The sequence below is a fragment of the Balaenoptera physalus genome (assembly GCF_965194825.1).
Source record: "Balaenoptera physalus genome assembly, chromosome: 21".
Taxonomy (NCBI): domain Eukaryota; kingdom Metazoa; phylum Chordata; class Mammalia; order Artiodactyla; family Balaenopteridae; genus Balaenoptera; species Balaenoptera physalus.
In genome coordinates, this window is record NC_138902.1 from 15,278,311 (window position 1) to 15,292,124 (window position 13,814).

At 54.0% G+C, this 13,814-nt stretch overlaps 1 protein-coding gene across 1 annotated transcript; it reads right to left on the bottom strand.

Annotated features, from left to right (window-relative positions):
• Positions 1 to 4,630, bottom strand: ZNF703 (zinc finger protein 703). The gene is made up of 2 exons (XM_082444567.1): positions 3,847 to 4,630; positions 1 to 2,843 (listed from the first exon to the last, which is right to left on the bottom strand). The coding sequence occupies exons 1-2, from the start codon at positions 4,081 to 4,083 to the stop codon at positions 1,314 to 1,316; spliced, it is 1,767 nt and encodes a 588-aa protein (XP_082300693.1). The 5' UTR covers positions 4,084 to 4,630; the 3' UTR covers positions 1 to 1,313.
• Positions 4,631 to 13,814: the final 9,184 nt, after the last annotated feature.

A 13,814-nucleotide genomic window follows, 5' to 3' on the forward strand; every position in this document is an offset into this window, starting at 1 on the left:
TGAATATAGCCAAGTACTCCATTTATTAACAAAATAAGTCTTACCAAGGGAGAGCTCTATTCATCCCAAACAGGCCCCGCAGCCCTTGCGCAGTTGCATAAGGCCAGGAGGGAGGGAGGGAGGGAGTTGGGTGAAGACCCCGGGGCCGAGCCTTCAATCCCAGTAACTGAGGGAGCCCACGGCCAACTTTGGGGACTCGGGTCAGGCCTGGGAGGGGGCCACCGGGGTTGCTGTGATCCGTGTGCTCCCTAACTCCCCCAATGGTGCTAACAAGGCTGTGCTGCCAGCTGATACTACCACTGGTCTGCTTTGGAAGGATCTAGCAAGAATCACCCACCCAGCCCCCATCGCCAGGACAGGGACCACAGCCACAATAGCCAGAGAAAAACAATGACTATAAAAGCACTTTGCAAACTATAAAGAGCAAAGTTCCATGCCAGTAGGGCCTTCTAGAACTTTTACTTCAATTAAGTGAGCCCTGCAGGCCCCTCACCATCAGGCAGTGTGACCACCCGGTGTCTGGGGCCTGTTAAGAGTCTGGGAGGAGAAAGGCTCTGTTGGAGGCGCCTCTCCGGCCACTGACTGGTGCTCAGAGCAAGATCGGGGAGCAAGGCTCTAATTTGGGGGGCCAGGGCGCAGACCAAGGAGCCTAGGGAGAGTGGCAGGGCAGGGGTCACAGAGCAAAGTTCCAGGTCCATAAGAGGGCAAGACCTCTAGCTCCCAAGGCCGCTCCCTGCACCCCCAAATGCGTTACAAAAAATACCTCCTCTCTGTTACTTGTACAAAGGAAAAATACAGAACCTCAAATGGATGGAAACAAGAAGAAATGAAAGGGAAAGGAGGGGGCAAGAGAAGGAAGAAGTGTAGTTTGAACGGTTAAGAAGCATGCAAGAAACTCCCCAGAAAGGGAAAACAAAAAGAACCCCCAACTCCCCCTCCTCCCCATAAAACCAAACCAATCAAAAAAAAAAAAGCGCAAAAGGGAAAAAAACTCGAAAACTTACATCTAAGTAAAAGAAAAAACGGAAAAGAAAGAAAGAGGGGCCGGGGACATGTAGTTACCTGTGTGATTAATATTATTATTTGGGGGGAACAGACTCTTTGCATACCATTGACTCGTGTGGGCCGTTAATGCACTTATATTCCCAGCTTTTAAGCTAACATTACAGTAAATAAATACACAGTCCGGTGGGCGGGAGGTTTGGGCGGGGGTCCGGCAGAGACAAGCAGTGGTGGAGGAGGCAGCGGAGGCGGGTGGGGAAGGGAGGCAGCGGCGGGGAGGAGAGGAGGCTGGGAAGGAAGCAGGGCTGTAGTTACTGGTATCCGAGCGCGGAGGCTGAGGCCAGTCTCTGTCCGTACAGCGCGTATGGTGAGTAGTAGGGTCCGGCTGTGGGGAGGGACGGCACGGCCAGGCCCCCGGCTGTGGATAAGTGGCTCTTGCCGTAAGGGTGGTACCGGCTTAGGCCCAAAGTGTGTGGACTCCGCAAGGACAGCGACCCGGGGCTGCCGGGGGCGGTCGGCGGGGGGAGGTGCAGATGGCAGGAGGCGGCGGCCGCAGCGGCCGCGGCGGCGCTGCCCAGGCCCGAGGCCCCCGGATAGGCGGCCAGAAGTTTCTCGGCGCCGGGCAGGGCCGTGTGAGTCCGTAGGTGGCTGAGCAGCTCCTCCGAGGTGGCGAAGCGCTTGTCGCACGGCCCGCTGGCCGCCACCCAGTTGCAGCTGTGCGGCAGCGGTTCGTTCTGCAGCATGAAGCCGTAGGTGTAGAGCGGGTGGCCGGGGAGCGCGGCCTGGGCGGCGCTGGACGAGAGCGCGGCGGGCTGCAGCGGGTGCCCGGGGTACACCAGCGGGTAGCCCCCCGCCTTCAGGCCGGGCGCAGCTGGGTCGTGCGCGCTGCAGGTGGAGCAGCTGGAGCCGCCGAGGTGCGAGGCGCCGTGGTAACCTCCCAGGCAGTAGGGGTCGCGGCATAATCCCTGCAGGAAGGACGGCGGGGAGGCCCCGGTGAGCGGGCTGGAGCTGGGGGGCTTGCCCGGGGGCAGGCCCAGGCCCCCCGACAACTGGCCTCCCACAAGGCCAGACTTGCTCGGATCCAGGCCAGGCACGAACTGAGACGGGTAGCCGGCGTAGGCGCCCACGATGGAGCCGTGATAGCCGATGCTGGAGGGTGGCAGCGGGAACACCGAGTGGCCCGGCTTGTAGGGCGACACCGGCGCCACGTGGCCGGCCCCCACCAGCGCGGAGGGCGGCTCCGACTTGCGCCCGGAGGCCCCGGCCTCGGTGCCGCCTCCATGCGCGCCCGGCTCCCCACCGCTGCCTCGGCTCACGGCCGCGGGCTCCGGGCTGGGCTTGGGCTCCTGGTCCTTCTTGTCCAGCTCTCCGCCGGCGCCCCCGCCGCCGGTCTTGCAGTCAGAGTGGTGCGGGGAACCGCCCCGGGAGCCGCCGGGAGAGGACGAGGACGACGACGCGGAGACCGGCGCTCCATGCGGGGGAAAGGGCGTGCAGGCGGCGCTGGGGACCCTGAAGCCCGCCTTGTCTCCCGGGGACAAGGAGGAGGAGGAGGAGGTGGAGGACACGGAAGAGGAGCCGCTGTCTTTGCGGGAATCGCCGCCTCCGGAGCCCTTGGAGTAGGGCTTGAAGCTGGACTTGTCCTCGGCCGGGGAGTCCCCCAGCTGCTTGAGCGCCGCAGACGCGGAGGCGGCGCCCGAGGCCGAGCGGCCAGGGTCCTTCTCCGCTCCCAGCCCGTTGGCCGCCGCTACCGAGTTGAGCTTGGACGAGGGCGGCGGATCCGGCTTGCCGATCTGTGAGCAAGTCTGGGCCAGCAACGCCAAAGGACTCTTCTTGGCGTCCAGCTGTGGGAGACAGTGGTAAGGGAAGGGAGACGGAAATGAGACCAGATACCCACGGAGCGAGCGAGCGGGGCGCCAGGGGAGCGGGGTGGGCGCGGGGAGCACGCAAGGCGGCGCGACGGGGCGGGAGGGCCTCGGGGAGAGGGTCTGCGAGGGCCTGGCGGGCGGGCGGGCGGGCGGGGCAGCTGGACGGAACTGCGCTCACACTGCCCGTCGGTGGGATCCCTCGCTCCTCCGGATCCCGGAGTGCGCCGTAGGCCCCGGGGAATGGGCAGTGGAAGTAGTCCACCAAAGGCCACCATGGGAGAAGGTGACCTCTCTGGATTCGGGGCTGGGGGAGGGGCTGTGACTCGATTCCTGCCTTCTCATCTCCCCCGCCTCTAGGCCCGGGTTAAAACTTATTCCTTCAGTTTGGGGAACTTCGCTTGGGACGGGTTTCTGGCGGTGGCGCCGCGGGGTAGGAGACGGGAGAAGCGCGTTCTGAAGCCAGGGCTGCCGTTGGCGCTCTCTTCGTAGCCCCTCCCTCCCGGGGAGTGCACCCAGGCAAGTGGGAGGAAGAAAGACCTGGGGTCGGGAGTGCCTGGGCGTAGTGCACCCTAACCGGACGGGACAGGGGCGGCGTGGGACGGGGGCGATCGGGCTTCAGAGAGAACAAACCCGGGTGGAGAAGTGGGGGGGGGGCGGGGGGAAAAGGCCCAAGAGGGATCATCTCTGGCCTGGAGACTGGGTGCCCAGGAGAAGTAAAGGACCCAGGGGAGACTCCAAGAGCAAACCCAATCTGAGAGAAAACACGTAGCTCCGAAGGGAGTGTGTGGAAGGGGAACCATTCCCGGAGAACCGGGTGGGCTCTAACCCCTCTGTTCTCTGTCCCTCCTCACTCCGTCCGCCAGTGTGGCCGGATCTGAGCGTCGCACCGAGCCCCGGGGCGCAGGGAGCAGGGCCGTGGGCCCGGCAGTCGTGGGCGGAATGGGGCCGGCGCAGGGCGGGCAGCGACCAGGGGACTGACCTCAATGGGGCTGACGGGAGTGGAGGACAGCGGCTGCAGGTACTCCGGGTGCAGGAGGTGGCCGGTGTGAGCGCTCAGCATCTTCAGGACCCTGATAGGGAGCCGGTTCGCCTGGCGCAGGGGGTCCGCCGGGGGCAAGAGGGACACCGCCGCCGGCACTGCCGGCCTCTTCCCGCCGCCGCCGCTGCCGCTGCTTTCGGGTGTCCTTGAGTTAGATCCAGCGGGCGAATCGCTCATTTGGAGGAGGCAGCGCCACTGGGGGGGCGGGGAGGGAGGGGGAGCACCGGGAGGCGAGCTCCCGGGGCGGGTGGGCTCGCTCCGCAGCGCCGAGCGCGGTGCAGCAGTCGCTGCGCCTCCACCCCTCCTCCAACGACGACGACGCCACCGCCGTCGCCACCGCTGCTAGCCCCGGCGAGCAACACAAAAACCTTCGCCTTTCGCGAGCCGCACGTCAAATAGCCGCGATCGGCAGCTACACTTCAAAGGGATCGCCGCGCCCGCCCAATCGCAGCTCTCGCCGGGACCCCGGGGCGGGGAGAGCGGCGGGCGGAGGCCGGCGCCGCCGGTGGGAGGGGAGAGCCTTAAAGGGGCCTCGCCCGCGAACCCGCCGCCTCGGCCTTTACCACCCGCCGCATTCCTCTCCTCCCCCCAGCTGGGCTGCCTCTGCCCCGGGGGTCCCAGAGAGGACGGGACTTCTCCGGGACCCTGGGCTCTGCTCCCTATCCTCCGCTGGCTTTCCTGTCGCTCTGCCCTCTCTCCCTTCGCACCGCCGGGGAGTGGTGCTGGCGGGGGCAGTCACCCGCAGGCCGTGTGTGTCTGGGGTGGGGCGGGGTGGGCTGGGGGTGGGGTAGGAGCTCCTGGCGCCGGCTCCGGTACTGCCAAGTCCAAGCCTTTCCGGGAGGCAGCCTAGGGGCGGGCCGCGCCTCCAGGGCCCCAGCTCTGCTCTGGTCCTGCTCGGGCTCTGCTCAGGCTCAGTCCCGGCTCTGCTCGGGTCCAGCTCTCTTCCCCTAATTGGCTTCTCCCGGGTGTCCTCACTTGGAAGCGCCCGAGCCTCGGAGGCAGCCACGGTTCTCGGGACGCGGCGTAAACCGCTCCAACAACTTTGAGCCAGTCCGGTCCAAAGCCTGCAAGTTTGAGGTGTCCCTTCCGGAGTGAGATGGTCGCAGTGAGCCGCGGTTCCCTAGGCGGTGCGCCCCTCCCGGATGCGCCGGGCGCGAGGTGCCTACGCTCTGATTTATAGGTTAGATGTTTGGTATGTTTCAGGTTTCTTACGGCGTTCTGCTTAGAGGCGTAAAATTCTCTCACTGCACCCGACCTAGCTGCTATTGGGGGTGGGATGGAGACCATGGAGAGGTCAGCATCCCAGAGGAGGGAGGAATCTCTCTAAGTGCTGCACGTCGATGCAAACTCCAGAGATGCGTCTACCCTACCCCCATCCTTTTCTTCTCGCGGGGGAAAATGCACTAGGTTTTCCCAGGGGAATTTCGGAATTTAAAACTTTTTATTAAAAATAACAGTATCTTCCTTCACCCTATCCCCTCCCTCCCGTGCCTTTTGGATGGAGTATGCATTGCCAGCTTCGCACCGGGCAGAGGTTTCACATAGTCCTTGTCCGGACATTAAAGTTCCTGGTCCGCCGATCAGAAGGTGAAGCTGGCCCTTTGTGCACCGGCCTCTAGGGAGACCACTTCTTGCTCTCGGTGGCCAGCGGAGGCGCGCTGGTGTCACTGCCTCGCTTCGAGTACCGCTTTCCCAGCCTGAATGCATCACTCGGATTGTCAGGCCTGTCACTCGGGGCGTATTGCTCTAGGACTCTGCTGCTCGTTGATCAACGCCTTGAGATCACATGAGTTCCCAAGATGGGGATAGATGATTTCAAAGGGGTTCTTCCAATGGAAAGAAACAAGTATCACAGAAATAACAAATGGCAATCTTTATCATGCTCAGTAAAGAAGGCAGCAGGCACCACTCCCAGGCCACATCAATTATACACTAAACTGAATGTACTTCCTGGATCCATCTGGTTTTTGGACAGTATGCATAGACCTCTGAAAAATTACACAAGCTTTCCCTGCCCCAGTTTTAATCCTGGTAAAATTAGGTTACCACGAATGCCAAGGGATGCCCTGACTGGGTGATGTATTCCATACTGCAGCAAGAGGGTTACAAGAAGGAGGGGGGACCTCACTTATTTTATTGTGGTGGTCCCTACCCCCGGCCCACCCCTCCTTCTCATGCCAGCCTCTGAGCACTCTGACATCCTTGCTACTGCCAACACCAAGTTTAAACATCCACTGCAGGGCTGCTTCAGCCTACGAGCCCATTTGGCCTTTGGGAGATTGCTCTGCAGAGAGAGAGCAGAACCTTCCAGAATGGAAGAAGGTGGGCCTTTGTAGGCAATCTTGGAGAAGGAGGAGGAGGAGCTGGGAAGGGGGGAGCCCTAGGAGACAGGAAAAGATGAAAGACCCCTTCTTGATTATCGTAACCAGCCCAGCTGTGAGCGCCAGCCAAGAACTCCTGCTAGGACCCCAGCAGATGTGTGTTAGGGATGATTAATGGGGAATCAGTTGGGAGCAAAGGGGAGGGGAGAGAGACAAAGGCATTTAGGAATTTGGAAGAAATCTAGAGGGGTAGGAGGCAGCAGAAAGAGAGGGGAGAACGGAGGGTGATAAAATATTTACTCTCTCTTTGGGGAGGAAAGAAGAAGAAGGTAAAGAATGAATGAAAGGAAGGGAGAGCAGAGGAGGTGAGGACAGGGTGACCACCAGGCTCGGGATGGAGGGTGGAGAGTTTGCCCAGGTAATCATATATTGTCCTTAAGAAACCCCATTCCCTACGCTCACAGCTAATCACTAGGAATGGGGTGGGGTGGTGGTGCCAGACAGCACTTAGGTGGAGACCAGGCCTACTTCCCCACTCCTGGAAAGTGCTAGCAAAGGAATAGGGCCATGCTTCCCTTTGGGGTGCTGATGAGGAAAGCAGGAACCCTTTGGCTGGATCCATCCAGTCGCCTTAGGAGGGAAAATGGAAGACCATACTCAGCCAGGCCAGAGGCCTAATTAAAAGGGAAATGTTAACCTCTACAGAGTCCTAAATGGGGCCCTAGTGGCCCAAAGCAAGGGCCATTTTCAAAGGAATGTCTTGTCACCTGGGAGAGAATAAGGCTGAAGAAGTTTTCAGTTGGGTCGTGTTTATTGAGGTTGATGGGGTGTGGTTGAAAATGCCACACAAGACGGTGTTGTACAGGGCCCAAGTCCTTCCTCTGCAGAAAAGCCTCAGTCCTGTGGCTAAGGGACCCTTCCCAGATTGCCCTGTGAGGGAGGGCACCATGACAGTGGGGCTGCTTGAGAATGCCCCCAGACAACGAGGTGAAGAATTACAGTTCTGTCAGGCTCTTGATAAGTTTCAGGTACCTTCATCATTCCCATTTCTAGCGTGGAGAGGTTAGTCACTTACCCAAAGGCCCGTGACCAGTGGGAGACAGAGCGGTCCCTTGGAGTCAGGTCTCTGGGAACCAGACCTCTGAGCCACATTGCCGCGGTGGTCCCGGGCAAGGAAACCTCCCTAAGCTTTGGAAACCTCAGGTATAAAACCTAAGAGTGGCCACCTCCGAGTTGGGAGGCCCAAAACAGACAATGCATGTCACACATCTAGTGCTTGGCACAAAGAAAGTCCCAGGTCAATGACGGCTGTGACCAACAGCATCGTTGGCATCTGTGGGGCGATTGCTCTGGAGAACAGTCACTGCACATCTGGATCCAGAGGCTCCCAGCGCTGGGAACCCACTCGAACACCCAAGTCGGCCCAGCATCCTACCCAAATGAGGGTACCCCTCCTCTAGCCTCCAGTGAAAGGAGTCTTTAAAAAAATAAATGCTTCTCAGAAGCCATCAAGAAAATTCTTTAGGAAATTCTGAATATTTATAGATTTTTTTTCATGATTTCAATTTACATAAAACTCACCACCCAGGAAAAAAACGCCTGAGTCAGGTTGGGAGGAGAGGTGGGAGGTGTGTTGTGTGGGGTTAATGTGGAGTTTTCCATCCTCGCCAAGGCGGAATTGCCTGAATCATGGCCTCTCTCTTCATGACACTCAGGCCCTAATGGCAACAACAAGAAATATCTCACTGGGTAACTATTTACATTTTTTTTTTTTTACAAGCTGTAAGAATTCTGAAATGTCTGCCTCATAGGGGACTTGGTTTTCCTCCCTGGCGCTTAATATCTTTCAGCGGCTGGCAATTACTGCCTTGGCCAGGAGCCCTGATTCAGCACTGCCTCTGTCTGCCGCATCCCCGGGCTTCAGACACAGCCCCGGGGAATGAGAGGACAAGAGGGGCCCAAGGAACAGTGGGAACAAACAGGCAAAGCAAGAAGGACCAGCCTTGCCAGGGAGCCCACTCTGGTAGCCCCCTCTTCTGTGTTCTCACAGCTCCGATTATGTTCTTACACTCATCACAGGGCATCTGCCGTTATTTATTTACTTGTCCATCCTCCTGCTGGACTGTGCATGCTGCTGTATTGCCCTCATCCTCTTCGTATTCTTATTGCCTAGAGGGATGTTTAACTATCTTCATCACAGCAGCCAACACGGACAGCCAAGCACTGTTGTAAGCGCTTTGCACAATTTCTCAATTTCTCTCATTTAATCCTCACAGAAGCCCTAGGAAGTGGGTCCTATTGTTACCCCATTTCACAGAGGAGGAAGTGGAGGCACAGAGAGGTTGAGTACCCTGCCCCGAGTCCCATCGGGTCTGAATGCACGCAGTCTGAATGCCATACGTGCCCAGGGAAAGTTTGTTGACGAACGAATAAGAGTTTTACATACAGAGGGTTCTTTCTTTCTATCTCCCCTCACCATATTAGTAAAAAGACTCAAGGTGGATGAATTAGTATTTTTCAAAATGTCAACTATATGAGCCTGTTAAAGGATCTTTTCCCAAATACACGTTTGCGTTCATCGTCCCGCAGCAATTTTCTGAGTTATTTTGGGCAGGTGTTTTTATCCCTTTTGACAGATAAAGACCGGGGCTCCCAGAGCTTCTGGGGGAGTCTGAAGTCACACAGCAACCCCGGCAGCGCAGCAAGAAGAGGCCTCCCTCTCTCCCTGGTTCTCCTATCACAGCCCCATCGCCCCCATCGCCCTATAGATGGGGAGGTAACTCCCTTTGATAAAAGAGGGAGGAATTAACTACTTTTCCTCCCCCTTGAGTTTCCTTTGGAGAAGTGGTGGGAAGGAATGGACAAAGGAAATGTAGGCTGAAGCTTATCTCCCAGCCCTGTGTTTGATCCTGGTCCTTGAGCAGGGTGCTTTGAAGAAGTGGTTTCGTTTATCTCCTATCAGCCCAAGGGGAGATAGGCAGGGCTGGCAGGGAGGGGCGATGCGAGGAGGTGTGCTTTTGAAGTTCTCCTCCCTCAATTTGCCCCGCCCCAGACATCAACCTTAGCCCTGGGCAGTCACCCTTGACTACTTTGTTCCTTTGGGCCTTCAAGTTTCTTCTCTCTTTTAAGTTGCAAATACTGCTGGGAGGAATTATACTTTAGTAATCTGCCAACACCTCAGCTGTGATTAGCAGTGAGTATTTTACCCTGTAATAATAACATTCATGGAGCCTTGTAGTGTGCCAGCCTGTCTGAGCTCTTTACCTGTAATAACTCACTCAGTTCTCACTACAAACTGATGAGGTAGGGACTATGCTTGTTTTTATAGGTGAGGCACTGAGGCTCAGAGAGGTTAAGTAACTTGTCCAAGTTACACAGCTCAAAAGTGGTAGAACCGGGATTCGAATCCACATAGCTTTTTCTGAGCCAACCTACTGAGTGCAGGCCTGAGGGAGAGGGAGGCCCACAGGAGGAGACATTGAAAACAAATGATTTCAGGGACTTCCCTGGTGGTCAGTTTAGGACTCCTTGCTCCCAATGCAGGGGGCATGGGTTCGAACCCTGGTCGGGGAGCTGAGATCTCACATGTCGCATGGCATGGCCAAAAAAAAGCAAATGACTTCAACTGTTTTCCAGAATGCTGGTCTTCGCAACCAGCGTTTTTTTGTGTGTGTCCAGGAATGAGAATATGGTAGAGAGGAAACTGAGGCAGAGAAGGAAGTAAGCTGAACGTTCATTTAATTAATTGAACTGGATTGAATGAATTCATTCAATTTCTGTTTATTGGCCACTTGGTAGGTGCAGGCCCAAGGCGATCCCAGAGCATGTAAGGACCAGAGCGAGTCGGTCAGTCCAGGCCACCTCCCTGGCATGCACATTCCCAGCTCCTAAAAGGTGGGGCAGCCCTTTCCTTCGGGCATCTGTGGGCTGCTTTTGCAGATTAAAAGAAAAAGTCAGCAGGCTCTAACTTAAATCCTGCCCATTACCCTGTAGTTTAGTTGCCCACTATTCTTTTTTTAAAAAAAATTGTTTTATTTATTATTTTTTAAACTGAGGTATAGTCGATTTACAATATTATATTAGTTTCAGGTGTACAATATAGTGACTCAATATTTTTATAGATTACACTCCATTCAAAGTTATTATAAAATACTGGGTATATTGCCTGTGCTGTGCAATATATCCTTGTAGCTTATGTATTTTATACATAGGAGTTTGTACCAGTTGCTCACTGTTCTTAAGAGAATTTGCTTCAAGTTCAATTCAGATTCTACCACATTTACGGAGCACCTCTGGGTGACAGGATGAATCATTCTAGGTGTGTTCGTGCACCATCTCTCATTTGGGTATAAGGGGAGTCCAAGAGCAGAGCGGAGGTCCTGAAAGGGAAGCAGGGACCAGGCTTCCCCAGATGTCCTGCCCCCATGCTCTGAGCTTCCCCCAGCTGGAACTATTGGACCCCCAGGAGATCTTGGTGGCAAACTGTGAATATCTCAGTTACACAGGGCAGGTACCTGCTTCTGACACCCACGCACCACCCCCCCTGCCCCGCCCCACTTCTGGCAGTGTATAAGCCTTTACACTTGCCCAAAGCATGCCCTTTTCTAGGCTGGGCTCCTGACTAGGGGGATGTGCAGCTCCAGATTCATTTCAACAAATACGATTAGAGAAAAGGGGAAAGCTGCTCAGGCAGTGGCTCAATTACCACTGGTTGTATTTGATAAAACCAAATTCCAAGATGTCAGAACAATTTCGAGGAGTGTTTATTTCCGTGGCCCTCTGCCAGCCTCTGCTCAGAGAAGGAAACCTGAGAGGTGGGGTCCCAACCAAGCTGATGGCTGGAATTATCCAAGTATAGTGGTCCATTCAGAGTGGAGATTTGCATAATAAGCCCCCTTTAAAAGTGATTTAAATTATTATTAATTTTTTGGGAGAAATGCACTTATTTATTTATGATGAAGTGCATTCCCATGGTGCCAAATTCCCTAACTATGAGACTGTACAGTGGAAAAAACCTCCCTCTAGCCATCCAGTTTCTCTCCCCAATGCATCAATGCTATGAGTTTATTGTCCATCCTTCCAGAGGTATTTTGTACATATATATTCTTTGTATATTTGTATTCTTGCAAATACATATATATTCTTTCCCCCTTTTATACACAAATGGCAACATACTACAAACTGTTCTGTACTTGGTTTTTTTTTTTTTAAGTTAATGTATTTTGGAGATTGCATCACGGGCTTCTGCATTTTATTTATTTATTTTTTCAGATTCACAGCATTGTTACATGGATGTGCCACAAGTTTATTTGACCTGTCTCCTGCTGGTGGACATTTAGATGGTTTCTAGTTTTTGCTCCTGCAGTGAATAACCATATATATGTATATGTGTATATCTATGTGCATATATATATAATTTATATCGTTCTCCGTGTGTGCTAGTAAAACTATAGGGTAAATTCCTAGGAGTAGAATTGCAGGGCCAAAACCTATATGCATTCAAAACAAGTCCCTTTTAACACAGTAGGTAGGATAGACTTGGAGTGAGTTCGAAGTTCAGCCAAGGGATTCGGGCAAGAAAACAAAGGCAATACCTCTAGGAACTTCCAGTCACGTTCATTTGGAGAAGTTTAAAGGCTCACTAAGAAGGGGTTCTGTCTCCATCTTTGGATTTAAGAAAATGTGCATGCTTCTCCTGCTTTCTTCCTCCTCCTCTTCCCACCTGCTCCCTCATTAAGTAGGAGGAGAAGGAGGAGAGGAATAATGAGGTCTGGCCTAAAAGAATCCACGATATTGATGAATACACATTTTAATATTGCAAACTTTCCAATCAGTGAACCGTAACAAGAACCCTGGATTGGCTGGACATTTTTTGTTCACGCTCATAAAAAGGCAAAGTTTCGTGCCAAAGACAATGCATGAAATATTGTCGTGTCCATGGAGGTTTATATCCAGTCCTAACCATGAATTTCCAGCACGAGGCCTGTGAAGCAACGGAAGACATCAAATCATTCCATCAGTCATTATTGTTAGCAGAGTGCTACCCAAGGCGGGGGAAGTAGTCTTTATTTTGTTCTTCTTTTGAATAGGTATTATCTGCAAAATTCAAAGGGCATGGATATGTGATTTCTCAACAAGGGTTGAGATGATAAGAGTTTTCTGCTTTATCCACCGTTCGCCAAGAAAAAAAAAAAAATGCAGGCGTTTTGGCACCTGTAGCTTCTCGCTGCAAAGACACACAGCATGAGCCCTCCTCTTGTCTCCTCAAGTTCAGGCCAAGGCCTGGGCCTCCTTGGTCCACCGAGTCGAAGCTCACCTTTCGTTAGTGACCTTGACCCTATGACACTGGGAAGAGTCAGGACTGGGCGGAGTTTTGATGGGCCGTGGAATCAGGATAAACGTACATTCCAGGCTGTCTAAAGTAGAATTCTTAACATCTTGAAGACCTTTCTCAGGTGTCCTGAGGCACCCCTTCCACATCACCCAAGGCCTGTTCTGATACATTCAACACAACCGCTTTCTGCCAGGCTCTCTTTGTTTTTCTCATTAATTTCCTTACATAAATGAATCAATGAACAAATGATAAAAACAACCGTAACAACGAAAACAACCCAAACAATCCAACCAGAAAAGCTATGGCAGTTAAAAACGCCGAGGAGATGGTGTCTTTTTCCTTTTTATGTTTTTTTTTTTAAATAAATTTATTTGTTTATTTTTGGCTGCATTGCATCTTCGTTGCTGCGAGCAGGCTTTTCTCTAGTTGCAGTGAGCAGGGGCTACTCTTCATTGCAGTGCGCAGGCTTTTTATTGCAGTGGCTTCTCTTGTTGCGGACCATGGGCTCTAGGCGCACGGGCTTCAGTAGTTGTGGCACGAGGGCTCAGTAGTTGTGGCTCGCAGGCTCAGCAGTTGTGGCGCATGGGCTTACTTGCTCCGCGGCATGTGGGATCTTCCCGGACCAGGGCTCGAACCCGTGTCCCCTGCATTGGCAGGCGGATTCTTAACAACTGCGCCGCCAGGGAAGCCCCCTTATTATGTTTATTCCTGTTCCACATCAGGCCCCGGGTGAATTTTTCCCCACTGCAGTCAAAATGTATAATGACAATCTTATGTATGACAGGAGACGTGTTTTTGTTTTAAAACAACTGATGGAGATGCAAGATGGGAAACGACAAGAAAGTGCGATTTGGGGGTAGGGGTTGTGATGGGGGAGGGGGTAGGATGCTGGCAAAGGAGAACAGCATTTTCTTTATTAAAAGTTGGAATCCATCCTTTACTCGTGGAGCAAGGGAAGAAAAGCATCCAGGAAGAACGCTGGGGTAGGGACATGGCATAATGACAGTACTCTGAGGTCTGGACAAGGGGGCTTGGGTTGCCCTGAACTGCTTCCAATTGGGCTGTCTCAGAAGGGACCATGTGCACGAAGGTGCAGAGACAGTGTGAACAGAGGAGAAACGTGAACTCCATTCCCCAACCCACCTCTCCCTGGGTGACATCTCTGGTCAGCTCAATAGGAATCTATGAGCCCCTAGAGGTCCGCCCTTGACATGATGCCTCCCAGTCCTGGTAGAGAATTAAAGCCAGACACC